The sequence below is a fragment of the Petromyzon marinus genome, chromosome 55 (assembly GCF_048934315.1).
Source record: "Petromyzon marinus isolate PM22_M1 ecotype Great Lakes invasive population chromosome 55, UKy_Petmar_22M1.pri1.0, whole genome shotgun sequence".
In the NCBI taxonomy this organism is placed as follows: domain Eukaryota; kingdom Metazoa; phylum Chordata; class Hyperoartia; order Petromyzontiformes; family Petromyzontidae; genus Petromyzon; species Petromyzon marinus.
The window spans coordinates 13,307,663-13,334,848 of NC_133721.1; the positions used below are offsets into that span (position 1 = coordinate 13,307,663).

General features: G+C 55.1%; 2 protein-coding genes across 3 annotated transcripts in view; one reads left to right on the forward strand and one right to left on the reverse strand.

Annotated features, from left to right (window-relative positions):
* The window catches only part of TRPC1 (transient receptor potential cation channel subfamily C member 1), a 28,060-nt gene extending 11,527 nt beyond the window's left edge, over nt 1-16,533 (forward strand). The window contains exons 10-14 of one of the 2 annotated variants that reach the window (XM_032975292.2): nt 2,660-2,803; nt 3,463-3,632; nt 4,820-5,021; nt 6,112-6,309; nt 13,875-16,533. In XM_032975292.2, coding sequence (XP_032831183.1) covers nt 2,660-2,803; nt 3,463-3,632; nt 4,820-5,021; nt 6,112-6,309; nt 13,875-14,102 — 942 coding nt within the window. In that variant the 3' untranslated portion in view covers nt 14,103-16,533. The remainder of the gene's footprint in view (nt 1-2,659; nt 2,804-3,462; nt 3,633-4,819; nt 5,022-6,111; nt 6,310-13,874) is intronic. The other variant, XM_032975293.2, reaches the window with a different exon arrangement.
* LOC116954527 (procollagen C-endopeptidase enhancer 2-like) overlaps nt 16,528-27,186 on the reverse strand; it is a 35,592-nt gene continuing 24,933 nt past the window's right edge. Inside the window, exons 2-9 of the mRNA XM_032975100.2 lie at nt 26,558-26,675; nt 25,420-25,678; nt 23,905-24,029; nt 22,418-22,554; nt 21,505-21,782; nt 20,820-20,909; nt 19,992-20,159; nt 16,528-19,334 (exon numbers count right to left, since the gene is read on the reverse strand). Coding sequence (XP_032830991.2) covers nt 19,201-19,334; nt 19,992-20,159; nt 20,820-20,909; nt 21,505-21,782; nt 22,418-22,554; nt 23,905-24,029; nt 25,420-25,678; nt 26,558-26,675 — 1,309 coding nt within the window. The 3' untranslated portion in view covers nt 16,528-19,200. The remainder of the gene's footprint in view (nt 19,335-19,991; nt 20,160-20,819; nt 20,910-21,504; nt 21,783-22,417; nt 22,555-23,904; nt 24,030-25,419; nt 25,679-26,557; nt 26,676-27,186) is intronic.

Genomic DNA, 27,186 nt, shown 5'->3' on the forward strand with positions numbered 1-27,186 from the left:
AAGGGGGTCCACGTTTCGCAAACATAGAGAAGGGAGAGAATGACCATGGCCGAGAAGACCTGAAGCTTAGTGCGGAGCGACAGACCAGATAGCTTCCACACAGCGTTACGCAACCGATGAAAAGATATTGCCGCTCATCTGATTCGGAGTGAGACCTCTGCTGTTAAACTGGAGCCGGACACATACACACACATACACACACATACATACACATACATACGCACACACATACATACATACACACACACATACACACACATACATACACACACACGAGGGTCTTAAGCATCACAAACGCCACGCGTGGCACCAGCTGGAGAGGGCCGAGACTGGCACATTCAATAAAATCTGTCAATACCGAGAGAAAAAAGCCCCATCATTAGTGAGTAATAGCGCCGGCCCGCAAAAAAACCTTCTAAGTTTAGAGTTTCAAACACTGGACGGAACACGTTAAACAGCGCACGGCCTCTTGGCTGCTCGCATTCGCTCAAATTTACCTTGACGGTGACCTCAGGCCAGAGGACCACAATGCACTTCTTCAGGATCTGCTGAGGGTTGTTGCATTATGCACAGGGTAGGCTGTGTGCTTTTTGCACCTCTCTCTGTATGTGTTTCTTTTTAAAATAAAACTGGGACGTTTCTTTTTTTTTTATTTAAGACAACTGTAGAGCAGCTTCGACATATTGGCGGTGCACCGGTGCAGCATAACAACACACCGGTCCTCATAAAACAGTCCGGCGATGTCGCTGTTGACCTTGAGCGAGCCGCAGGACTCTCCATCGGAAGTTGCACTTAGATTCAGCAGCTGCTTTCCCCATTCGACCGTGTGACACCACGAGTCACAATCTTTGATGGTCACCGTCCGCCAAGAAATTATTCCGGAAACGATTCGAGGAACGGTGGCCACCAAGTCCAGGGCACGAGGAGTCAAGTGTTGCCTTTCAGGCTAGGTGCTGCTATACGGCAACACACTCCGAAGCTTCTTGTTCAGCCGCTCGTACAAACGTTCCGTCTTTCTACTGCTTAGATATCACGAGAACTGATTCTGACGCACCACCACGCACCACCACCAACACCACCCCGCGAGATTTTATGACCGGGGTTGCGAATCGCGGGAAAATAATTAATTATTGCGGAAAATGTTATATTTTTATAACGTACACCACCACCGGTGTACCGCCAATATGTTCGTTTGTTGAATAATGTTGGTCATCATAAAATTATATTTCACAGGCTCGGTGAGATTGCACTGGGGTGCGGTAACCCAATACGTATAAAGACAGCTGGCCAAAGCGAACACGCGCCAAAGGATCGCTGTCCGACTCTCAAGCTCAACGCTTTTTATTTTGCAAGCCCGGAGCGTCTTGCACGCCGGCAATTTCTATCTATTTCGTTATTGTGCAAAATGTGGTAGAAACCTTTTCAGGTGGAGGCCGTAACCGTGATGGATGACACGGCCGTCTGTCCGATAAGTCAGCAGCAGCAGCAGTGCTGTCATCAGTCGCGGTTTTCCTAAAAACTTGGACGCGCCAAGGTAAATTCAAGACCTTTTCCTGGCTGACGAGGCGATTGAACAGCCAGAAGAAGATGCCTGCTGGCTGGAAACGAAATGTACTTCTGGAATTCCCATTTTCCATTGTTTCTGTGGAGGGATCCCTTCGCGCGCATAGCACCGCCGTGACGTATGGCATGTAATCGTTTATGGCGATTTTTGTTCCTTCTTCAGTAACGCACTAAGCCACTTGTATGTAAGTATGTTGAACTTCTTTCGCACCGCAAATCGGAGGTGCGGCGAGATGGACAACGAACTGGGCACACAAAAAATGCGGTCCCTCGCAGCGCTCGTCTCACGCATTGGAAACGGGAGCAGCCCGAGTGGCAGCTTTCCCAGTGCGGCTTGCATGCCACCTAGGAGACGACGTTGTTACGCGTGTAAATCACAAATTATTAATTCCCGGTGCCGTTCTCAAAATATGGCACATTTGGAGCGTGACGCCGGCGCACAATGACCTCATATCGAAATGATGCCGCGGGATCTTTATCGTCTACTGTACAGCAGACGGGCGCGTAGCATTCTCACGGATGATACACCCTCAGCGGCGAATAAGCGTCGGTGCTAGCCGCTGGCGGCGTCACGGGTTTCTTTTCTCATTCCTGTTGCCGCGTGCCCCCTCTATTGAGGGCGATATTGGCAGGTAAAATGAAGACCCATTGATTTTATTGATCAGTAATAACCGGGGCGGCCCGCCGGGTTCGAACCGCGAACCCGCGCAACAAGCGGCGAAGCGCGCTGCCGCTGGGCCGCGCCGCTGAACCCCCTCCTCGGTTTCCCGTACGAGGACCGATGCGGGCGATCGTCAACAGCGGCACGCGACAGAAACATTCGACGCAGTCACAGCCGAGATGCTGGGGTGGTGGGGGCGGGGGGGCACCTGGGGGAGCCTCGAATGTTGCTACGGCGAGCGATGAGACCCGTACGGTCAGAGTCTGTACACCTCCCGCCACGTGCCTATCTCAGTATATGCTTAATAAAGGATGGGGCCGTGGGGCTTTCTCGCGTCTCTTGGCAAACGTTGGACGTCGTCGTTGTTGTTGAGGGCACACGAACCGCGCGCGGTGACCCGAAACCCGCCCCGCGTCTCCCCGCCCCGTCCCACAGTTCCACGCCATCGCCGAGCGCAAGGACTGGGACGCCTTCCACCCGACCCTCGTGGCCGAGGGGCTGTTCGCGTTCGCCAACGTCTTCAGCTACCTGCGCCTCTTCTTCATGTACACCACCAGCTCCATGCTGGGGCCCCTGCAGGTACCCTACCACCGCCAGTGAAAAGATTATACAAATTGTTATAATTTTAATTTTAAACTTGTAACGCACCGCCGCCGCACGGTATTCGCTCGATCTCGTGGAGAGAGAGGATGACTCAGAGGCGTGACGAGGAACCGCGGAGAGGCGTGAAGGCAGCAGCCAGACGGTGAGCTCACGCTACCGACAATTTCCCAAGTTGTTCAGTCCTCTATATGTGACGGTGTTTACATGTGCGCAGAAACCGGAGCACCCGGAGAAAACCCACGCGTGCGAGGGGGAAACACTCGATTACATACATGTGGATGTATTCCCACATTTAGTTTAGGGTATGGCTGCTCGACGCCCACAGGAAGGGAGTTTAGCAACATCCGTGCGGTGATCGACCAACCCTTGCTGCTGCCTCCACAGCGCCGGGTTACAGGCAGCAACATACGTGGCCAACCGCAAATAATTACACAAGCTCAATGACGCGTTGATCGGATTCCTCACCCATCCAGCTTCAGTCTATTCACGACTGAATTCCACGGAAAAATCTTAAGGAGCCTCATCGGTCACAAATCGGGTCAACACTTTGGCACGTGCGGGCAGACGTCTTCGTTTTCACGTGACAGTCTCGTCGTGGCCGTGTCGGATGCCGGCCGCCGGCCGTGCCGCCGCAGATCTCGATGGGGCGCATGCTGCGCGACTTCGTCAAGTTCCTGGGCATGTACCTGCTGGTGCTCGTCTCGTTCGCCGTGGGCCTCACCCAGCTCTACGCCAAGTTCCCCGACGAGGGCGCCGACTGCCCGGGCATCTTCTGCGAGCGGCAGAGCAACGACACCTTCCACTCGTGAGCCCTCGCTCGCACGCACGCCCGCTCGCTATAACCATTTAAACTATTTATTATTTTTACCAGGTAAGGCGGTCAGTGCTGGGTTATGGGCCGCATGCACAGCCATCACGGCTCCGGACATCTCAAAGCCATAATGCGAATCTTACGCCACGATAAACACGAACTCCAGACCCAACACTGACCTCACCACGGACATTGTAACTCCACGCTGAGCCCACTCGTGTGATTGACCACAACACAGACACCATCTGGGTATAACAACGATAAACTATTGTTTATTTTTACCAAGTGAGGCCCACTGAGCCGACATAGCTCTTTTTCAGAAGCGACCTGGCCACAAATAACAGCTCAACGAAGTGGCTTATGAACACGTGGACATTTATGGCAGTAGTTAAATATTCATAATAAAGTAGTTAAATACTCTAAGCGCGTGGTGATGTCGATTCTAAATGTGGAGGGAAAACCCGGAGGACCCGGAGCTAAATTCACACGACCACGGGGAGAGAGACACGAAAACTCAAAATATACAGCAGGTGTCAGGGTCGGGATCTAACCCACGACCTCCTGTGTACAAGGCGAAGGTAGTTAACATCTCACCACCGCGGTGCCCCAAATGATAGCACCGACTACCACAAATATCGCTGAGCTGCACTGAGTCAGCCACGAGCCACTGCCTTGTAAGCCGTGGTGAGTCCACCCCCACCCCTTGTGTAAAGGAAGGCTGCGGGGTGATGTGTTACGACAGCGATAATAATGACGACGCTGCTGCTGCTGTCGTTGGCGCTGGGTCCCAGTTGGTTCGCCACATGCCGCGCCACGATGTTGCGCCCTCTCGTTTCGTACGTACGCATGCACGTACCGTGCGTTGAACTTCTCTCGCACCGTACGTAGCTATCCGTGGCTAATCTATGGTGCGGGGGAAGGACAAACTAAGGGAAAAAAGCAGTGCTAAAGAAATGAGTGTTCGATCTAGATGATGATGATGATGATTTAAAAGCACGTAGCTCCAGTGTCTTCCTAATATCTGAAGGAAGAGACCCATAGAGACCCATACTCATGTATGCGGTGACCGTCCGTGTGCGGTGGCCAACCAATTTCCCTGACCTTTCCTGACCTCTCCCGCGCTTCCTTCACGCCTCCGGTGACGCTCCGCACGTTGTCGCCGTTGTTCTTCGTCGCCGCAGGTTCCTGGGCGCGTGCTCGGCGCTCTTCTGGTACGTCTTCTCGCTGGCACACGTGGCGCTGTTCGTGACGCGCGTCTCCACGGCCGACGAGCTGCAGTCGTTCGTGGGGGCGCTCATCGTGGGCACCTACAACGTCGTGGTGGTCATCGTCCTGGCCAAGCTGCTCGTCGCCGTGCTGCACAACAGCTTCCAGCTGATCGCCGTGAGCGTACGCGACGCGGGGCGACGTGAACGCGACGACGAGTCGAAGTGCGGCGTCAGCACGAGGGGTGGAGGACCTTGCTGAGGGTGGAGTCGGACTTTAAACAGCGAGTCCCCACGCGACTCGGTGTTGCACTTGGACCGCCAGCTCGAGCCGCGACCGCAGCGCGTGCGTGACAGCGCGTGGCTTGGGTGTGACGCTAAAATTAGACGCGCGGTTACTTGTTGCCAGATTCAAAACTATCCCTCGCCTCCCCCCCCCCCACCCCACCACGACACGAGATGTCCAATTAGCGTGGCGACGTTGCTCGCAGGGACGGGCGGCCGTTTCAAAGCTGTCAGCGTCGTTGTGCCGTGCCACCTCCTCAGCTGGCACCCTCACAGTCATGGATCACTCTTCCGTTGCGGAGTTTCGTTTCGTTTGCCGCCCCGGGTGGGGGTCACCGTCGTCAGATGACGAACGCTTTTGGAAATTTCGCCGAGAGCGGTGCGCCCTTGTGTGTGCCGGGGAGCGGCCGCGGGAGAGAGATTTTTAATGAATAAATAGTGAGCCGGCCTTGTAAGCAGGCGGCGGTGAGTCTCCCAAAAGATGCCTTCGAGCGGCCTTTAATGCCTCACCCGTTAGGGCTCCACTCTCAGAATGTTGGTCCTATGTGTGTGTATGTATGTTGAACTTCTTTTGCACCGTACATAGAGTCAAACGGATGTATATATCTTTTTTGAACCTGAAATCTACGCGAATGAAGTGCAACACCGAATGCGATTCGGTTTGTTGTTTTTGTGCGCAGTTACCGATCACCAGATTCAAACCGTCGCACCCACTGGGAGCCCAGTTTGGTCACGGGCGGCCGCATGGATCCAAAAAACCGAGGATCTCAACGGCGCCAGCTCAGCGTTCTGACCTCCGATCCACTGTGCCGTCTCACGCTGACAGCGACGCTTGAATGCCCCAAGTCCGCCAGTGGCCTGCGTCTGTCCGAACGCGTGCTGCATTATCCCCACCCCCCCCCACCCCCGCGAGCGAGCGAGAGGTCTCGGAGCCCGAGCGTCCTCACCGACTAAATCCACCACCGTCATCCCTCGCCCCCAAGCAGGACCACGAGGATAAGGAGTGGAAGTTCGCCCGGGCGAAGCTGTGGCTCAGCTACTTTGATGACAAGTGCACGCTGCCGCCCCCGTTCAACCTGCTGCCGCACCCCAAGACCATCTGCTACGCGCTGGGCGGCCTGCGCAAGCTCGTGCTGTCTCACACCGCCAGCGGCAGGGCCAAGCGCGAGAACAGCGTCCGCGTGAGTCCCCCACGGGGGGCGGGGGGGGGAGCTCAACAATTCGGCTTCGGCTAGGGCACCCTGCTGTACACCGTAGCCCTGGGGGTACGCGGGAGACATCTCTAGGGGGTACGTGAGACATCTCTAGGGGGTACGTGAGACATCTCTAGGGGGTACGTGAGACATCTCTAGGGGGGTACGTGAGACATCTCTAGGGGGTACGTGAGACATCTCTAGGGGGTACGTGAGACATCTCTAGGGGGTACGCGGGAGACCTCTCTAGGGGGTACGTGAGACATCTCTAGGGGGGTACGTGAGACATCTCTAGGGGGTACGCGGGAGACATCTCTAGGGGGTACGTGAGACATCTCTAGGGGGTATGTGAGACATCTCTAGGGGGTACGCGGGAGACATCTCTAGGGGGGTACGAGAGACATCTCTAGGGGGTACGTGAGACATCTCTAGGGGGTACGTGAGACATCTCTAGGGGGTACGTGAGACATCTCTAGGGGGTACGTGAGACGTCTCTAGGGGGTACGTGAGACATCTCTAGGGGGTACGCGAGATATCTCTAGGGGGTACGCGAGACATCTCTAGGGGGTACGTGAGACATCTCTAGGGGGTACGCGGGAGACCTCTCTAGGGGGTACATGAGACATCTCTAGGGGGTACGTGAGACATCTCTAGGGGGTACGCGGGAGACATCTCTAGGGGGTACGTGAGACATCTCTAGGGGGTATGTGAGACATCTCTAGGGTGTACGTGAGACATCTCTAGGGGGTACGTGAGACATCTCTAGGGGGTACGTGAGACATCTCTAGGGGGGTACGTGAGACATCTCTAGGGGGTACGCGAGAGACATTTCTAGGGGGTACGTGAGACATCTCTAGGGGGGTACGTGAGACATCTCTAGGGGGTACGTGAGATATCTCTAGGGGGTACGTGAGACATCTCTAGGGGGTACGTGAGACATCTCTAGGAGGGTACGTGAGACATCTCTAGGGGGTACGTGAGACATCTCTAGGGGGTGCGCGAGAGACATCTCTAGGGGGTACGTGAGACATCTCTAGGGGGTACGTGAGACATCTCTAGGGGGTACGCGAGAGACATCTCTATGGGGTGCGAGAGACATCTCTAGGGGGTACGCGGGAGACATCTCTAGGGGGTACGTGAGACATCTCTAGGGGGTACGTGAGACATCTCTAGGGGGTACGTGAGACATCTCTAGGGGGTACGCGAGAGACATCTCTAGGGGGTACGTGAGACATCTCTAGGGGGTACGTGAGACATCTCTAGGGGGTACGTGAGACATCTCTAGGGGGTACGTGAGACATCTCTAGGAGGGTACGTGAGACATCTCTAGGGGGTACGCGAGAGACATCTTTAGGGGGTACACGAGAGACATCTCTAGGGGGTACGTGAGACATCTCTAGGGGGTACGTGAGATATCTCTAGGGGGTACGCGAGAGACATCTCTAGGAGGTGCGAGAGACATCTCTAGGGGGTACGTGAGACATCTCTAGGGGGTACGTGAGACATCTCTAGGGGGTACGTGAGACATCTCTAGGGGGTACGTGAGACATCTCTAGGGGGTACGTGAGACATCTCTAGGGGGTACGGGAGACATCTCTAGGGGGTACGTGAGACATCTCTAGGGGGTACGTGAGACATCTCTAGGGGGGTACGTGAGACATCTGTAGGGGGTACGTGAGACATCTCTAGGGGGTACGTGAGACATCTCTAGGGGGTACGTGAGACATCTCTAGGGGGTACGCGAGACATCTCTAGGGAGTACGCGAGACATCTCTAGGGGGGTACGTGAGACATCTCTAGGGGGTACGTGAAACATCTCTAGGGGGTACGTGAGACATCTCTAGGGGGTACGTGAGACATCTCTAGGGGGGTACGTGAGACATCTCTAGGGGGGTACGTGAGACATCTCTAGGGGGTACGTGAGACATCTCTAGGGGGTACGTGAGACATGTCTAGGGGGTACGCGGAAGACATCTCTAGGGGGTACGTGAGACATCTCTAGGGGGTACGTAAGACATCTCTAGTGGGTACGTGAGACATCTCTAGGGGGGTACGCGGGAGACATCTCTAGGGGTACGTGAGACATCTCTAGGGGGGTACGTGAGACATCTCTAGGGGGTATGCGGGAGACATCTCTAGGGGGTATGCGGGAGACATCTCTAGGGGGTACGTGAGACATCTCTAGGGGGTACGTGAGACATCTCTAGGGGGTATGCGGGAGACATCTCTAAGGGGTACGTGAGACATCTCTAGGGGGTACGTGAGACATCTCTAGGGGGTACGTGAGACAACTCTAGGGGGTACGCGAGAGACATCTCTAGGGGGTACGTGAGACATCTCTAGGGGGTACGTGAGACATCTCTAGGGGGTACGTGAGACATCTCTAGGGGGTACGCGAGAGACATCTCTAGGGGGTACGTGAGACATCTCTAGGGGGTACGTGAGACATCTCTAGGGGGTACGTGAGACATCTCTAGGGGGTACGTGAGATATCTCTAGGAGGGTACGTGAGACATCTCTAGGGGGTACGCGAGAGACATCTCTAGGGGGTACGTGAGACATCTCTAGGGGGTACGCGAGAGACATCTCTAGGAGGTGCGAGAGACATCTCTAGGGGGTACGCGGGAGACATCTCTAGGGGGTACGTGAGACATCTCTAGGGGGTACGTGAGACATCTCTAGGTGGTACGTGAGACATCTCTAGGGGGTACGTTGAGACATCTCTAGGGGGTACGTGAGACATCTCTAGGGGGTACGTGAGACACATCTAGGGGGGTACGTGAGACATCTCTAGGGGGTACGTGAGACATCTCTAGGGGGTACGCGAGACATCTCTAGGGGGTACGTGAGACATGTCTAGGGGGTACGTGAGACATCTCTAGGGGGTACGTGAGACATGTCTAGGGGGTACGCGGAAGACATCTCTAGTGGGTACGTGAGACATCTCTAGGGGGTACGTGAGACATCTCTAGGGGGTACGTGAGACATCTCTAGGGGGGTACGTGAGACATCTCTAGGGGGTACGTGAGACATCTCTAGGGGGTACGTGAGACATCTCTAGGGGGTACGTGAGATATCTCTAGGGGGGTACGTGAGACATCTCTAGGGGGTACGTGAGACATCTCTAGGGGGTACATGAGACATCTCTAGGGGGTACATGAGACATCTCTAGGGGGTACGTGAGACATCTCTAGTGGGTACGTGAGACATCTCTAGGGGGTACGTGAGACATCTCTAGGGGGTACGTGAGACATGTCTAGGGGGTACGTGGAAGACATCTCTAGTGGGTACGTGAGACATCTCTAGGGGGTACGTGAGACATCTCTAGGGGGTACGTGAGACATCTCTAGGGGGGTACGCGGGAGACATCTCTAGGGGTACGTGAGACATCTCTAGGGGGGTACGTGAGACATCTCTAGGGGTATGCGGGAGACATCTCTAGGGGGTATGCGGGAGACATCTCTAGGGGGTACGTGAGACATCTCTAGGGGGTATGCGGGAGACATCTCTAGGGGGTACGTGAGACATCTCTAGGGGGTACGTGAGACATCTCTAGGGGGCACGTGAGACATCTCTAGGGGGTACGTGAGACATCTCTAGGGGGGTACGTGAGACATCTCTAGGGGGTACGTGAGACATCTCTAGGGGGCACGTGAGACATCTCTAGGGGGCACGTGAGACATCTCTAGGGGGCACGTGAGACATCTCTAGGGGGTACGTGAGACATCTCTAGGGGGTATGCGGGAGACATCTCTAGGGGGTATGTGAGACATCTCTAGGGGGTACGTGAGACATCTCTAGGGGGTACGTGAGACATCTCTAGGGGGTACGTGAGACATCTCTAGGGGGTACGTGAGACATCTCTAGGGGGGTACGCGGGAGACATCTCTAGGGGTACGTGAGACATCTCTAGGAGGTACGTGAGACATCTCTAGGGGGTACGTGAGACATCTCTAGGGGGTATGCGGGAGACATCTCTAAGGGGTACGTGAGACATCTCTAGGGGGTACGTGAGACATCTCTAGGGGGCACGTGAGACATCTCTAGGGGGTACGCGAGAGACATCTCTAGGGGGTACGTGAGACATCTCTAGGGGGTACGTGAGACATCTCTAGGGGGTACGTGAGACATCTCTAGGGGGTACGCGAGAGACATCTCTAGGGGGTACGTGAGACATCTCTAGGGGGTACGTGAGACATCTCTAGGGGGTACGTGAGACATCTCTAGGGGGTACGTGAGATATCTCTAGGAGGGTACGTGAGACATCTCTAGGGGGTACGCGAGAGACATCTCTAGGGGGTACGTGAGACATCTCTAGGGGGTACGTGAGATATCTCTAGGGGGTACGCGAGAGACATCTCTAGGAGGTGCGAGAGACATCTCTAGGGGGTACGCGGGAGACATCTCTAGGGGGTACGTGAGACATCTCTAGGGGGTACATGAGACATCTCTAGGTGGTACGTGAGACATCTCTAGGGGGTACGTTGAGACATCTCTAGGGGGTACGTGAGACATCTCTAGGGGGTACGTGAGACATCTCTAGGGGGGTACGTGAGACATCTCTAGGGGGTACGTGAGACATCTCTAGGGGGTACGCGAGACATCTCTAGGGGGTACGTGAGACATGTCTAGGGGGTACGTGAGACATCTCTAGGGGGTACGTGAGACATGTCTAGGGGGTACGCGGAAGACATCTCTAGTGGGTACGTGAGACATCTCTAGGGGGTACGTGAGACATCTCTAGGGGGTACGTGAGACATCTCTAGGGGGGTACGTGAGACATCTCTAGGGGGTAAGTGAGACATCTCTAGGGGGTACGTGAGACATCTCTAGGGGGTACGTGAGATATCTCTAGGGGGGTACGTGAGACATCTCTAGGGGGTACGTGAGACATCTCTAGGGGGTACGTGAGACATCTCTAGGGGGTACATGAGACATCTCTAGGGGGTACGTGAGACATCTCTAGTGAGTACGTGAGACATCTCTAGGGGGTACGTGAGACATCTCTAGGGGGTACGTGAGACATGTCTAGGGGGTACGTGGAAGACATCTCTAGTGGGTACGTGAGACATCTCTAGGGGGTACGTGAGACATCTCTAGGGGGTACGTGAGACATCTCTAGGGGGGTACGCGGGAGACATCTCTAGGGGTACGTGAGACATCTCTAGGGGGGTACGTGAGACATCTCTAGGGGTATGCGGGAGACATCTCTAGGGGGTATGCGGGAGACATCTCTAGGGGGTACGTGAGACATCTCTAGGGGGTATGCGGGAGACATCTCTAGGGGGTACGTGAGACATCTCTAGGGGGTACGTGAGACATCTCTAGGGGGCACGTGAGACATCTCTAGGGGGTGCGTGAGACATCTCTAGGGGGGTACGTGAGACATCTCTAGGGGGTACGTGAGACATCTCTAGGGGGCACGTGAGACATCTCTAGGGGGCACGTGAGACATCTCTAGGGGGCACGTGAGACATCTCTAGGGGGTACGTGAGACATCTCTAGGGGGTATGCGGGAGACATCTCTAGGGGGTACGTGAGACATCTCTAGCGGGTACGTGAGACATCTCTAGGGGGTACGTGAGACATCTCTAGGGGGTACGTGAGACATCTCTAGGGGGTACGTGAGACATCTCTAGGGGGGTACGCGGGAGACATCTCTAGGGGTACGTGAGACATCTCTAGGAGGTACGTGAGACATCTCTAGGGGGGTACGTGAGACATCTCTAGGGGGCACGTGAGACATCTCCAGGGGGTACGTGAGACATCTCTAGGGGGTACGTGAGACATCTCTAGGGGGTACGTGAGACATCTCTAGGGGGTACGTGAGACATCTCTAGGGGGCACGTGAGACATCTCTAGGGGTACGTGAGACATCTCTAGGGGGTACGCGGGAGACATCTCTAGGGGGTACGTGAGACATCTCTAGGGGGTACGTGAGACATCTCTAGGGGGTACGTGAGACATCTCTAGGGGGTATGCGGGAGACATCTCTAGGGGGTACGTGAGACATCTCTAGGGGGTACGTGAGACATCTCTAGGGGGTACGTGAGACATCTCTAGGGGGTACGTGAGACATCTCTAGGGGGTACGTGAGACATCTCTAGGGGGGTACGCGGGAGACATCTCTAGGGGTACGTGAGACATCTCTAGGGGGTACGTGAGACATCTCTAGGGGGGTACGTGAGACATCTCTAGGGGGCACGTGAGACATCTCCAGGGGGTACGTGAGACATCTCTAGGGGGTACGTGAGACATCTCTAGGGGGTACGTGAGACATCTCTAGGGGGTACGTGAGACATCTCTAGGGGGCACGTGAGACATCTCTAGGGGTACGTGAGACATCTCTAGGGGGTACGCGGGAGACATCTCTAGGGGGTACGTGAGACATCTCTAGGGGGTACGTGAGACATCTCTAGGGGGTACGTGAGACATCTCTAGGGGGTACGTGAGACATCTCTAGGGGGTACGTGAGACATCTCTAGGGGGTACGTGAGACATCTCTAGGGGGTACGTGAGACATATCTAGGGGGTACGTGAGACATCTCTAGGGGGCACGTGAGACATCTCTAGGGGTACGTGAGACATCTCTAGGGGGTACGCGGGAGACATCTCTAGGAGGTACGTGAGACATCTCTAGGTGTACGTGAGACATCTCTAGGGGGTACGTGAGACATCTCTAGGGGGTACGTGAGACATCTCTAGGGGGTACGCGAGACATCTCCAGGGGGTACGTGAGACATCTCTAGGGGGTACGCGAGACATCTCTAGGGGGTACGTGAGACATCTCTAGGGGGGTACGTGAGACATCTCTAGGGGGGTACGTGAGACATCTCTAGGGGGCACGTGAGACATCTCTAGGGGGCACGTGAGACATCTCCAGGGGGTACGTGAGACATCTCTAGGGGGTACGTGAGACATCTCTAGGGGTACGTGAGACACTTCGCGTACTGTCGGTGGTCATGCTTGGTTACGCTGTTGTGCTGTATTGTTGCACCGTATTCTCACACTTGTTTAATCCAGGAAAGCCTCACCGATTCTCAAGACTCTCTTTGCAGGAGGGTCCTTCCAAGTTTTCACTGAGGGTACATCGTCGGTTTATGTTACCCCAGTTGAGTAATTTGCATATTCAGCATTGGGATGCTTGGCCAATGCCAGTGATATTGTATGGGGGTTTTTTTAGATATGGGAGGAAATTGAAGAAACCTTTGAGGAAACCAATGCAGAACTTCTTTCGCACCGTACGTAGCCAACCGTGCTAATCGGAGGTGCGGGGGAAGAACAAACTAAGCCCAAAAAGTCGTTCTAAAGAAATGAGCTTTCAATCAGGAAGATACCGTAAGGAAGAGCGTTCCAGACGGCCGCAGGAGCTCACCCGAAAAGCGCCGCCGCTGCGAGGCTGACCGCAGCTCGCGTGACGATGGATCTCCGCTCGGCGAGGCGTTGTGGTTCATTCCACGTAGAAATTCGCGGCGACATCGGCTCACGAGCGCGAAAGGCGGACTGACGGGCGGCGTTCACGCGGTGGCCATTTTGTCGCCCCCCCGCCGCAGGAGTGGCGCAGCGTGCGTGCGCGCCGCGCCGCCAGCTACCAGAAGGTGATGTGCTGCCTGGTCCACCGCTACCTCATGGCGGCGCGGCGACGGCGGCACACGTCGGAGCAGGCCACGGTCGAGAGCCTGAGCGAGCTGCGCCAGGACCTGGGCAAGTTCCGCAATGAGATGCGCGACCTGCTGGGCTTCCGCACTGCCAAGTATGCCACCTACCACACCCGCAACTAGGCTACCGCCGCTCGCACCCTCGCTCGTCAACTGAATTAGCTCAAGTAACTAGAACAATGTATTTCACGCTATCGTTTGTCGAAGAAAGCGGAACAACGTGAACGTCCGGAATAATCCCCGAATCCCGAGACCCAATGCACCGCGCCTCCTGACTTTTGACGGTTCCGTCTCCTCCTCGGTGACGCCGGTGGTGCAGCCATCAACTGCACCATCAGAACATCATCACCGGGCCGATGCGCACCACATCTCCGTCATGAATGGGAAATTAAAGACGCGAGCCACAGTCGTCCAATTGTCCCGTAAAAAAAAGTCCCGTAAAAATAAAAAAAAATCCACATTCACACGATTACGCTGGTTCCCTGGTTGAACATTTTCTCACACCTCACGTTGGATTTGGATCGGTGTTCCCTGAAGAGAAGAGACATCGAGGTTTCATTGTTGCCGGCTCATCCTATGCTCCGGTGAATCTCCAGCGCTTGTTGATTGAGAGCTTGTACTCAACTAGCGGCGCGCCCGGTCTGTCGCTCTACTCGTGGCCGTCGACGTGTGGCTGTCGATGATTCCGTGTGGCCGTCGATGATTCCGCTTGGCCGTCAATAATTCCGCGTGGCTGACTATCGACGATTCTGCATGACCGTCGATGATTCAGCGTGGCAGTCGATGACTCCGCATGGCGGTCAATAATTCTGCGTGGTCGTCGATGATTCCGCGTGACCGATTGTCGATGATTCTAAATTGCTGTTAATGATTTGGCGTGGCCGTCGATAATCCCGCATGGCCGTCAATGATTCGGCGTGGCCGTCGATGATTCCGCGTGGCCGTCGATGATTTCCGGCGCAGCGCGAGTGACCAAAGCGTGCAGGTGACCCGCGCGATGCCCCCTCTTGGACTCCTCTCCGAGTGAATCCATGTTGACGGCTACTTTATCACTGTCCTCAAATGTATTTATATGATTCGTGGTGGCACATCTCAGTACGATACATACGATACATTGTCAATGCCCTGTGCTGTGCCCATACTGTGCTTTGTGCATTTTATGTCATGATCATCAGCGTTAATCAATACCATTTTCGAAATAAAACTTGAGGGTTACAGAAAGAAAAAAAAAACGACGGTGTCGGAGTCTCTTCGTCTGCCACCCAGAGTCTGAATGTCGCTGGGAGCACGGTGTTTGTCAGTCCCGTGGGTTGGCACGCGGCGCTTGACTCACCGATAACCACCTGCAGAATAACTTCCATTGTGTACGTTGATTGACTCTGAAAACCCAACTAATGATAGCGACCCATTGTAATTGATATGACTAGATTAACCCGCCCCCACCCCGTCCCTGGTCTTCGCATCTGCTTGGCTCACAGTGTTGACATCACACTTATCCCCACCTCTATTCAAGACCGAACCAGGAAGAGGATTTATCCACTACTCTGGCTGTCGCCTGATGATGCTGGTGGTTGTTGTTGTAATTACCTTGCGAAACGTGACGGTACTCGAATTGTAAATGTTGTAGTGGGGTTTACCCTCCAACACACAACCGGTGAGTGCTGAACTAGTAACTAATCGGCACGTTTCGTTTGTGGAGAACAATTGACATCTTTTGCCTCATGACAAATTATCTGCTGTTCTTCGTGTACGTGTCGCAACGTGTTCTTCGGGAGCTAATGGTGCCGGTGTTGAGGGATTGCTGCTGGCCACCACGAGACGGCTTCAGGAGAGAGATAGAGAGTTCGTCTCGGTTTTGCTCTTCCTACTTTTTCGTCGAAGCACAGAACTACAGTGGTTTAAATATTTGGTGCATAATTTGGGGTTTGCTTGGCCACAATCGCACTACTGTGGCTTGTCTTATATGTATCTCTATGGGTCGCTGATTCTCTATTATCTCGGTGTATCTCGATGTATATATTTGGGTCTCTATGTCTCAATGGGTCTCTATAAGTCTCTATGACAATATGTCGCTATGAGTCTCTATGTATCTTTATGGGTCTCTATGCATCTCTATGCGTGTAGATGATTTTGGCCGCCGCTATACATTTCCACATGATGGTGGCAAGCCCCTTTGTTGAGCAGCTATCATTTGTGGCCTGGTCGCTTCTGAAAGAGAGCCCTATATGCTCAGTGGGCTTTACCTGGTCAAAGATAAAGTTTAGTTTTAGTCGGTGTGTCGCCATGGGTTTACTAGACGGTCTATAGTTTGGGTTGCTACACGACTGTGGCTCGTGCCTTGGATTTTCCACTCTTGAATGAGATGTGGTGCGCATCGGCCTGGCGGTGATGTTCTGATGATGCGGTTGATGGTTCCACCACCGTGAGAGCCAGGAGGTGCGATGTTTTGGGTCTCGGATTTGCGGTGTATCCTGGACGTTCGCGTTGTTCCGATTTGTTCGACAAATGACACCTAAAGACGGCAAAATAAAACGTGTTTTTTTTTCAGTTTAAATTTTTTATTTTCATTTCATCTTATACAGTGCAACAACCGAGTTTAAAAATAAAAACGTCGGTAAAGTGAAGTGCGCCATTTACAGATAAACCTTTGTCGATGGTGGCAATGTGAGCCGCGGCTTTGGGTACTTCTTGAGCGTTTTCAACACGAGGCAGTCGGCGCTACTCTGCCGTATCGACAGCGGAGTGCAACGCTCCGTGAAAATACCCAACGTGGCATTGTGCTGTACAGACTCACCTTCAACCGCTCGTTTTATCGCTTCCCAGACAGCGTGGTGATTTACATGAGTATGATAACAATAACATTGTCTATACCACGTCTCATAAACCGCCACTGGTATCCTATTACGCTGTGCAAATTTGTAGATGAAAAAAAAAACGAGCGACATATTACCGAGTTGGATAACCGATCGCAACATTGGCCCCTACTGGCAGAATAGTTCCCACTTTGCAGGCCGGCTCTGCGTGTACCTTGCGACACACAGGGACAGATGCCGTCAGGGGGGGGGGGGTCCCCCTTTGCAAAAAAAAAAACACGCGGCGAGACGTTTATGGGCACACTAGCAATGCCACTGGAGTATTACACAAAGAACCCCCCCCGTGTAGGCAAGTGCTGTGAGCGAGCCCCTACGAAGGCCGGCACGGCGCACGAGGGGGGTGGGTGGCCAGCACGACGCCCGGCCGCCTTTGTCTCCCCACGAGCGTCCACAGTCATCGGCGCCCAGCCACGGATACCTGCGAAGCCTCAACGCGCTTTCCCCCGTGGTCGGAATTGGCTCGAACGCGCCCCTCCGGTCGCGTGGGAGGGAACGCTGTCCCCCCCCCCCCACCCCCCACCGTGCATTTTAAGCGCAACTCTCCTGCTGCAGCCGCGGCCGTCAGCAAGGGCTCCACCAGAGGAGGAGGCCGAGGCCGAGGCCCCAGCATGCGCCGCTCCCACGCCGGCTGGCCCAGGAAATGGCAGCATGGGAAGTGGGGTTCTTCGGCGTCCGTGTTGGCCGGGCTTTTGAGAGTCATCGCTCCTCGTTGGGGTTTACTGTGGGTACTCCGCTTTCCTCTCTCGCACGCTGAACGCTCCGCTAACAGGAATTATATTCTTGGTTCTTTCGGTAAAGTCACGTAGAAGGGAAACAATAAAATACTAAAAATATAAAACAATAAAATTCTCACGACGTTTCGACTGCAACACAAGCAATCATCATCAGGTGTGAAAACCACAGCAAGAAAATTTGAAAAAAGTGGCGGTGGTTTTTAACGTTAGCACCACGGAGAGCGATTTGGCAGTTATTCATTGGAAGGATTTGATTGTTCACGCTTATGGTGGCTTTCAGACCGCATCCATTATTTTCGTCTCCCCCCTCCTCTTTTCCGAACATAGATGGACTCGTCCATCTGAATAACTGCCAAATCGCTCTCTCCGTGGTGCTAACGTTAAAAAAAACGCCACTTTTTTCAAATTTTCTTGCTGTGGTTTTCACACCTGATGATGATTGCTTGTGTTGCAGTCGAAACGTCGTGAGAATTTTATTGTTTTATATTTTTATTATTTTATTGTTTCCCTTCTACGTGACTTTACCGAAAGAACCAAGAATATGAATCCCTGCAGTCACGAAAGCTTTAAATCAAAATTTAACAGGAATTAGTCAACCATCTCGAAATGGTCCCTTCCTGATTAAAGTAGTGAGACCCTAGTCAGGTTTTTCCCGGACAATGAAGATTTTCTATTTTTATAAGAATGTTGACTTAAAGCTTTCGTGACTGCAGGAATTAATAATCTTTGGGTCAATCGGTAAAGTCACGTAGATAGGTTCAAAGAAAATAACAAAAAACTACGACGTTTTAATGGCAACACAAGCGGTCGTCATCAGGAAAAGGGGGGTTAGCTTCTAAAGGCAAATGGTAACATCTGTGAGAACTCTGCTTAATTTCGGGTGGTCGGTCTGATTCAAAAGCTGGGGTCACGAAGGCCTTCTTGAGCGGAGGCCCAACTCCCTCACGCTGCCTGCCACCGGACAGCCGAAACGCTCCGAGTGTCTCTCCACTCCGTGGTCTGTGCGAGGCGCACCGACTCAGACCCGCCTTCCCATAACATCTAAAAGTTCACTACTTAACTTCCATATGTTATTCGTTTCGCGCGGTTGCAATTTACCGGTGGCCTTAGCCGCCGATGGCGTGATGGGTCTCTTTTATCATTCCTGTTGCTGCTCCGTGCCCCCTGTTACCGTTCCCGTTCCGCTGTGATGTGCACTCTGATGCCTACTTTATTGAGGGGCGAAATTGCCACCTTATATAAACAGATTGATTGAACGCAACATCAAGTTTCTGAGTATCAAGAGGTGGAGGGGAAAGGGAGGAGAGATGGGCGGGGGGGGGGGGCGGGAGCTGCCCCCCATCACCTTGCCCCCTTGGATCTGCCGTTGCAATGAATTGTGGGCCGCGCGCAAGCAAGCGCACGCTGTGAGGTGGGGCGGGGGGAATGCTGCTTGAACCGGCAGCGGCTTGAGATGTCCCCAACGTCGGCTTGAGATTTCCACTCGTCACAGCGCCGTGGCCGCCACGGCCCGACGCGAGCCCCCCTCCCCCGCCGCCACGGGGGGGGGGGTGGGGGTGAAGGGGCGCGAGGGCAGGCGCGGTGAGGCGTCGACGCCCTCGCAGGCCGACGCCCTCAGCATTTCCTCCTGGCGTGGAGGCGCGCGAGCGTGCGCTGCAGCTTGGCGGAGTAGGGCAGCGCGAGGCCGTACGGGGAGAGAGTGCCGACGCGGTCCGGCCCCACCGTGCCCATGAAGACGTAGCTCATCCCTGGGGGAGGGGGGGCGCAGCGGCGGTGGCAGCGGCTGAGTGACGGCGCTGCGTTTCGGGGGGGGGGGTCGCGGCCGTGCCCCTTCTCGGACGCGGAGCGCCAACGAGCTGTGTCGCCCTGCCCGCGCCCAGGCCCCTCACGGGGGGCTAAGCGTGGTCGACGCCGGTTCGTGCTTGAGATGTGCGACCACCAGGGCCTGCCAGGTGTTGTCGCAGCTGCGTGGCGTGGACAGGATCTGGCAGTGCCGAGCGTCGCGGATGTCGGGTTTTTTTGCCAAGGGCTCCATATTTCTTAAAGCCAAACACTCATTAACGGCACCAGCCAAACATCCCAGTGCAGGCTCCTCTTGGATAGAATCTCGAGCCTCGGTGAGGGTTTCATGAGTAAATAATGGTATTATCATCATTATTATTCGTTACGTTATTCACTGTTCTCGTGCAATGCAATTAATGCGGACGGTGCCTCTCCTGCGACGCAATGGCGGTCAAAAGCTGTTCACGCATCTCGGCCAATGTTCGTTCGGGGCAGTCACGATGAGGGATGGTTATTCACTCACAAACGACGTCCCATCCAGCAGACGGAATTATCGTAACGTGCTTGCGGTTACGGGGGCGGTGGGAGCGCGTGGGCGTGAAGAGAGGGGGCGGGACACCTACCCTGGCGCACGGGCGGGCACGTGTGGCAGGCGACGCGCAGCTTGGCGGTTGTGCGCTCCGCGGCCCGCGCCAGTTGCAGCCGCCCGGACCGCAGCGCCCGGAGCACGGCGACGACGAGCACGGAGCCCTTGGCCTTGCGCCGCAGGTTCACCACCCTGCCCACGAGCACTGCGAGCACGCACGCACGCACGGACCGACGGACGCCGTCACTCCACCACCGCGGTCTTCCTCCAGCTTGGGGCCCCTTCCTGCGAGCTGCTGATTTCTGGCCTCGTCCCCACCGGTCAATTTTCCCTGCCAGTTTTGAAATTCGGATTGCCCCGGGGGGCACTCCGTGCGTCTGCGGGAAAGTTGCCGGACGTTTGCGTGGGGTAAGGGGTGACTGGGGGCGTGTGAGGGGCGCCGCGGTGGCTAGGAGATGTTAACTACCTCGCCTGGTATGTAGGGAGTCGTGGGTTCGATCCCGACCCTGACGCCTGCTGCTGTATATGTGAAGTTTGCGTGTCTCTCTCTCCCCGTGGTCGCGTGGATTTTTCTCTGGGTCCTTCGGTTTTTCCCTCCGCATTTAGAATCAACATCACGCATTTAGAGTAATTGGCTGCTTTGCATTTCCACGTGATGATATGCCACTTGTTTGAACTATCATCTGTGGTCCGGTTGCTTCTGAACTATATAAAATAGTGACATAGTTTTAGTTTGAATGTTGAGGTACCATGGCCATAGGGTTATAAATATCGATGCTAATTCTCAGAGTGAATACGACGCAAAGTGAACACTGCACGGAGTGAATACTGCAGTGGGCGATGGTAATAATGGCAAATACTTTACCGAAATCGTTAGCGCAGTAGTTGCTCTCAAGTGTCCCACGGCGCAAACACTTTTTCCGGCAGGGGGAAGATCGCGGATTTACTGAAGAAACTGAAAGTTGGGGGAACCACACATACACACAATTAACCACAGACGTTTCAGTCACACAAACCACAGGTGCATGCTCGGTATGGCCATTAACTGTTCCCTCTTATATGTATGTATTTACCTTGAACTTCTATTGCACCGTAAATAGCCAACCGTGCTAATCGGAGGTTAATCTGCACCCATAAGAGTGCCTATGTGACGCATGCACTGCCTGCAAGCTGCCAAGACCTGATGTGCCCTCACCTAATGATCGATCTCGCCATTCTGGGCCGATCATATCGACGGAACGTATCGCCCTCAATGTGCCTAATGTCATCGCATACTCTGAAGCTCAGCAGGCGCGAGCTTGACCGGTGCTTGGATGGGCTTTGTTCGCAGGCGTGGGACTGCGTGGAAGTGCTGAGTGTCAACACCCTCCGATGTGTGTGCGTTGTCTCCGGGGTTAACCGGATTTCTGCCACATGCCTCCCCACGGAGTTGGCCAAACGTGCCGATGCGGAACCCTCCTGGGCAGACGCTCTCGAGACTCCCTTGAGCCACTCCTGCGGAAACGCACGCCACAGCTGCGGCCACGTGCGAGCTGGTGCTCCCCTCATACCTCTGTTCCGTCTCGTTGCTGCTGTTGGGGCGGTCACGGTGGAGGTTGTTGTAGGCGGACTGCTGGCGGCAGTTGTAATCCTGGCGGTGGCGGTAGTTCCAGACGTGGTGGTTTTGGCGGTCGTGGTTTTGGCTGTCGTGGTAATGGCGATCGTGGTTTTGCCGGTCGAATTTGTGGCTCGGGCCTGGAAGGAGTAGAAGGCCTCGAAGCCGTCGGCCGTGGTGCCGTGGTCCGACACGAACTGCACGAAGAGCTCGCTGCCCGACGACAGCAGCGGCCTACGCGGCAAGAGAAGAGCCTCTCAAAATCACCGCCACTGCATTGGGGAAAATTCTAAGGTAAGAAATCACTGAATGATGCCGTGTCACATTACAGGGACTCCTCTACTTATGGACATTCGACTCACGAACTTTCAGAGATACGAACAAACCTGATCCGTATGTCCAGTTGCCTGTTCGGACCGAGAGTCGTAAGTACGACCGCCACGCAATAGATGGGGCGGTGGTGGCATCTACATCTGCAGAACGTGAATAACCGGTGGCATCTACATCTACAGGAGATTATACAACTTTTAAAACCATTCCCCCGTGTTGAGTGTGCATGCCGTACAACACGTTTGGAATCGACAGGAGTAAAGTTGGACTTACGAACAAATCGACTTACGCACAGACCTCTGGAACCTAACTCGTCCTTAAGTCGAGGAGTCCCTCTATAGGGTCGCCAGCCTTCCCGGATTGGCTGCGAGTCTCTCCGGGAATTGGCATCGATCTCCCGGCGACTATTTGAATTACGATATTTTAATAACGATAAAAACATTTGAATATTTAAATCTTCCGAAAAGTAGCTTCAGTCAAGAGTTGGCTACCCGCAGGGTGGGGGGGGGGGTGGGGGGGGTGGGGGTGGGGAGACTCACTCGGGCGGCGCGTCACCGCACAGCCGGCCCAGGCGTCGGCCCTCGTCCAGCTCGCGGCCGTCGAACACCGACACGTGGTCCCTGCGGCACGTGGGGTCGCGCTCCACGTCGAACTTGACGAAGCGCAGCGACACCACCTGCGGGGGGGGGGGGGGGCATGCCGTGAGGGGCGAGGTGGGGGTCAACCCAGACTTGTTCAGTTTAGTTTCCATTACCCCGTGAGCTCAGAAGCTCTTATTTAAAGCGGGTTTCATCAACAGAAACAACTCCGGCTACTCTGCCCGGGACGCGGATTTATTTTTTGTGTGTGCAAGCAGATTTTTGTAATATTTCGAGAACCCAGAAGCGAATGGAGATATCAAACTTAAACGAAACTAATTTTTTTTTATTGTGCTCGATAAGGCCCCACTGAGCTATATAGCTCTGTTTCGGAAGCGATCTGGCTATCACAAATGATAGCTCAACGAAGTGGCTTATCATCATCGCGTGGAAATGTATAGCAGCCAAATACTCTGAACGCGTGGTGATGTTGATTCTAAATGTAGAGGGGGAAAAAACCGAGGACCCGGAGCAACAATCCACGTGACCACGGAGAGTGAGAGAGACACCGCAAACTCCAAATGCACAGCAGCAGGGGAGGGAGGAATATCACGTGACGTGTAACAGGCCAGGCGTAACGCACCCTCAACATGAGGGAACGTACGAAGGCACCCGGGGTTCTCCGCCCTACCATGGGGGGTAGAGGGGGGACTGCCGCAGATTTCTAAACTCAACGCCACGCTGAACATCCGACGCGACCGAAGCGGCCGCGTGGCCCACGCCGCGTGCGTCTCGACGCTCTGGGGCCACGCGAGGATTCTGGTGTGGGACCCGGAGCGAAAGAAGTTGAATATACTTAGCGTCAGGAGGCTTGGGACCACCGGTCCACAGACAAAGTCTCACTGCTCGCTGTCTCCACTAGCGGGAGGGGTGAATTGAACACGCAGCCTTTCGCGATGAATATTATTCGTGATAAAGGTTTTTTGGGTGGGATCGCGTAACTACAAATGCGTTGCGATTACAACCCCACCTCCTCCCCCACCTCTGATCTTCGCACCTGATAGGCTCACGGTGATGAACTGTGATGAACCCATCTGGAAATATGGACCGCATATTTTCAGGTTAATATACTCCATTTAGATGGATACAATTACAATAAACTCCACTCTCTGATCTGCACACCCGGTAGGCTCATAGTGACGACATCATCTTGCTATTTATGACGGGAAGCGGGAAGACTTCTTCGCAATTCTGGCAAAACGTGGGCTTACTCGCCATCGCACCGATGGTGGCGTAGTAATCGCCAATTTGTCACGTTTTTTGTCCACGTGACAAACCCGACTTAATCGGCCGTGCCGGGTGACGGCGGCGGTGGTGGGCGGTGGTGGGTGGACGGCAGGAGAGGTCACCGGGAAAGCCGTCTGTGCCTAGGGAGGGCCCCCGCGCACCTTGCCGGGCGGGCCCGAGATGTGCCAGGAGCAGGTGATGCCCGTGGGGTAGTCCGAGTGTGGCCAGTTTGGAGAGTAGAAGCTCCCGCTGGGACCCCGCAGGCGCCCGCCGCACACGCTCCCGCCTGCAGGGGGTCACACGTGGGGGGGGGGTGGAGCCCAGCGGGGGTCACACGTGGGGGGGTGGAGCCCCGCACAGCGACACTCAGTGGCATCCAGCGGGGGGTCACACGTGGGGGGGGGGGGGGGTGGAGACTCGCGAGCCTCACGTTCCCTGCGATGGCTTCTGACTCGCTCCGCCCCCCCTCCCCACCCCCGTTGCGGAGGTTCGCGGTTCGATTCCGGCAGGCCGCCCTGGTTATGAGCGCGTGAAATACGCACCTTCTGTTTCGCGGTAGACGCAAACAAAAAAAGGGATGTCACGTGACGTCGTTGCGTGCCGGTGCCACGGTCCCAAGTTTTGCCAAAAGTTAAAAATTCGCCTGGAAAATTGCTCAGTTGAGATTGCGCAGACCACGTTCGTGAAACGTAGCGCCTGCCTTGGCGATCACCTTTCGCTATTATCTGGGGGGTGGGGTGGTGGGAGGGAGGGCAATCGCCCCTGCCCCCCTCCCCCTTGAGACCCACAATTCAATGAAGGTTGTTTGTGATTGATGTAGAGCCCTATTTGTACGTATGTGTTGACATTCCTTCGCTCCCCGTACGTAGCCCACCGGTGCTAATCGGAAGTGCGGGGAAAGGACACCAACACGGAAACGCAGTAAGCAGTTCGCAAGAGATGAGTTTTCAAAAAGAATATGTTTTAAAACGAATGATTACTCGATTGTATTTAACCTCCCCCATGGGAGGTTTCTAGATTTCTCAGTGGGTCTCACCAGATAAAACAATAATTTGTTTATTTGTATGTATATTTAAAGTGATTTGTTTACCTTGTCTATACTTTGCACTCGTGTCGTGTTTCTGTATTGTTTGTTGTTGTAACTTTCTGACCTGCCCCGTACTGGACATCCGTGCAAAAAGATCTTGAAAGCCCATCGGATTCCTCCAGTATAAAAACAACATTCTGATTCTGATTCCGAAAGAAACCCCCCCCTCCACCGGCAACGTCGCGGTGAGGTGAGACACGGTGAGGCTTGGTGAGGTGCGGTGAGGCGTGATGAGGTGCGGTGAGGCGTGATGAGGTGCGGTGAGGCGTGGTGAGGTGCGGTGAGGCGTGGTGAGGTGCGGTGAGGTGTGAGACACGGTGATACACGGTGAGACGTGAGGCATGGTGATGTGCGGTGAGACACGGTGAGGTGCAGTGAGACACGGTGAGACACGGCGAGACATGGCGAGACACTGAGACACGGTGAGACATAGCGAGACACGGTGAGACACGGCGAGACACGGCGAGACACTGAGACACGGTGAGACACGGCGAGACACGGTGAGACACGGCGAGACACGGCGAGACACTGAGACACGGTGAGACACGGCGAGACGCGGTGAGCCACTGCGAGGCCCGGCGCGACTTGCCGGGCTGCGCGGGCCTCTCGGCCGTGAAGCTGGCGAGGAATCCGGTGCCGGCGTTCTCGCCGTCCGTGCGCATTCGCAGCAGCAGCGCGGGCCCCGTCGAGTGCACGCTGCCGGGCGGCGCCGCGCCGCAGTAGCGCGCCAGCCGCGGCGCCGCCGCCGTGCCGCCGTCGTGCAGCGTGAGGGCGTCGTAGCGGCACAGCGGCGCCTTCTCCAGGTCCAGGTGCTGCAGGGAGAGCAGCACCCGGTGGCCGGGAGGCACCTGCCTTGGCCAGGGACGAGGCACAACCACGAGGCGTGGAATCATTCACTTTTTCAATGGGGAAGGAGGAAAAAACTCGTTTCTTAAGGAACTCGGCGGTGACGGTTTGCAAAGGCGGCGGTGGCCGCGCTCCTGCGGACCGTCTGGAACGCTCTTCCTCCCGACGTTAGGAAGACACTGTAGCCATGCAAACTTTTAATTCATCATCTTGATTGACAAACTCATTTCTTTAGAACTAGACGGTTACTGCTTACAAAGACGGTCACCTCACGGCACGTTTTTAGATGCGTTTCTGCGGGCCGTCTGGAACGCTCTTCCTCCCGACGTTAGGAAGCCACGGGAGCCATGCAAACTTTAAAAATCTGCATTTAAAACTAATTTATTTAGAACTGCTTGTTTAAGTTTGGCTACGGACGGTGCGAACTAACCTCAACACGGATAAGCTCACACGGGGTCAATGAGCGCATCTCTCCTTCACGAATGTAGAACTGCCAAGACGCACGTGGCCACGTGCCGCGTGCACGCGTGGCCGCGTGGCACGTGGCCGCGTGGCCGCGTGGCACGTGGCCGCGTGGCCGCGTGGCACGTGGCCGCGTGGCCGCGTGGCACGTGGCCGCGTGGCCGCGTGGCACGTGGCCGCGTGGCACGTGGCCGCGTGGCCGCGTGGCACGTGGCCGCGTGGCCGCGTGGCACGTGGCCGCGTGGCCGCGTGGCCGCGTGGCCGCGTGGCCGCGTGGCACGTGGCCGCGTGGCCGCGTGGCACGTGGCCGCGTGGCGCGTGGCACGTGGGCGCGTGGCCGCGTGGCACGTGGCCGCGTGGCACGCGGCACGTGGCCACGGGCCACGTGGCATGCGGCACGGCGCCCGGGACACGCTCACCGTGATCCTCCACAGGCAGTCGCGGTTAGGCGGGTAGAGACCCGGGTAGCCCTCGCTGCCCAGGTAGCCGCTCTCGCCACTCAGCTCCCCTCCGCAGCCGAACACCGGGGCCTCGGGCCTGCTCGCAGGTGCCACACAAAGCAGGCGCCCGGCGTTTGCGACTGCGGCGACCGACCTTAGGGGGCCCAGGCGGATCAAGTGCCGCGTTTTTGAGATACTAGAATAACCGCGGCGTGGGGGCAATGGCTATCAGGTGTGTAGTAGACACTGCTGACTCTATTGTATGTAGGGTGTGTAGTAGATACTACTGACTATTGTATGTAGGGTGTGTAGTAGATACTACTGACTATTGTATGTAGGGTGTGTAGTAGACACTGCTGACTCTATTGTATGTAGGGTGTGTAGTAGATACTACTGACTATTGTATGTAGGGTGTGTAGTAGATACTACTGACTATTGTATGTAGGGTGTGTAGTAGACACTGCTGACTCTATTGTATGTAGGGTGTGTAGTAGATACTACTGACTCTATTGTATGTAGGGTGTGTAGTAGATACTACTGACTATTGTATGTAGGGTGTGTAGTAGATACTACTGACTATTGTATGTAGGGTGTGTAGTAGACACTGC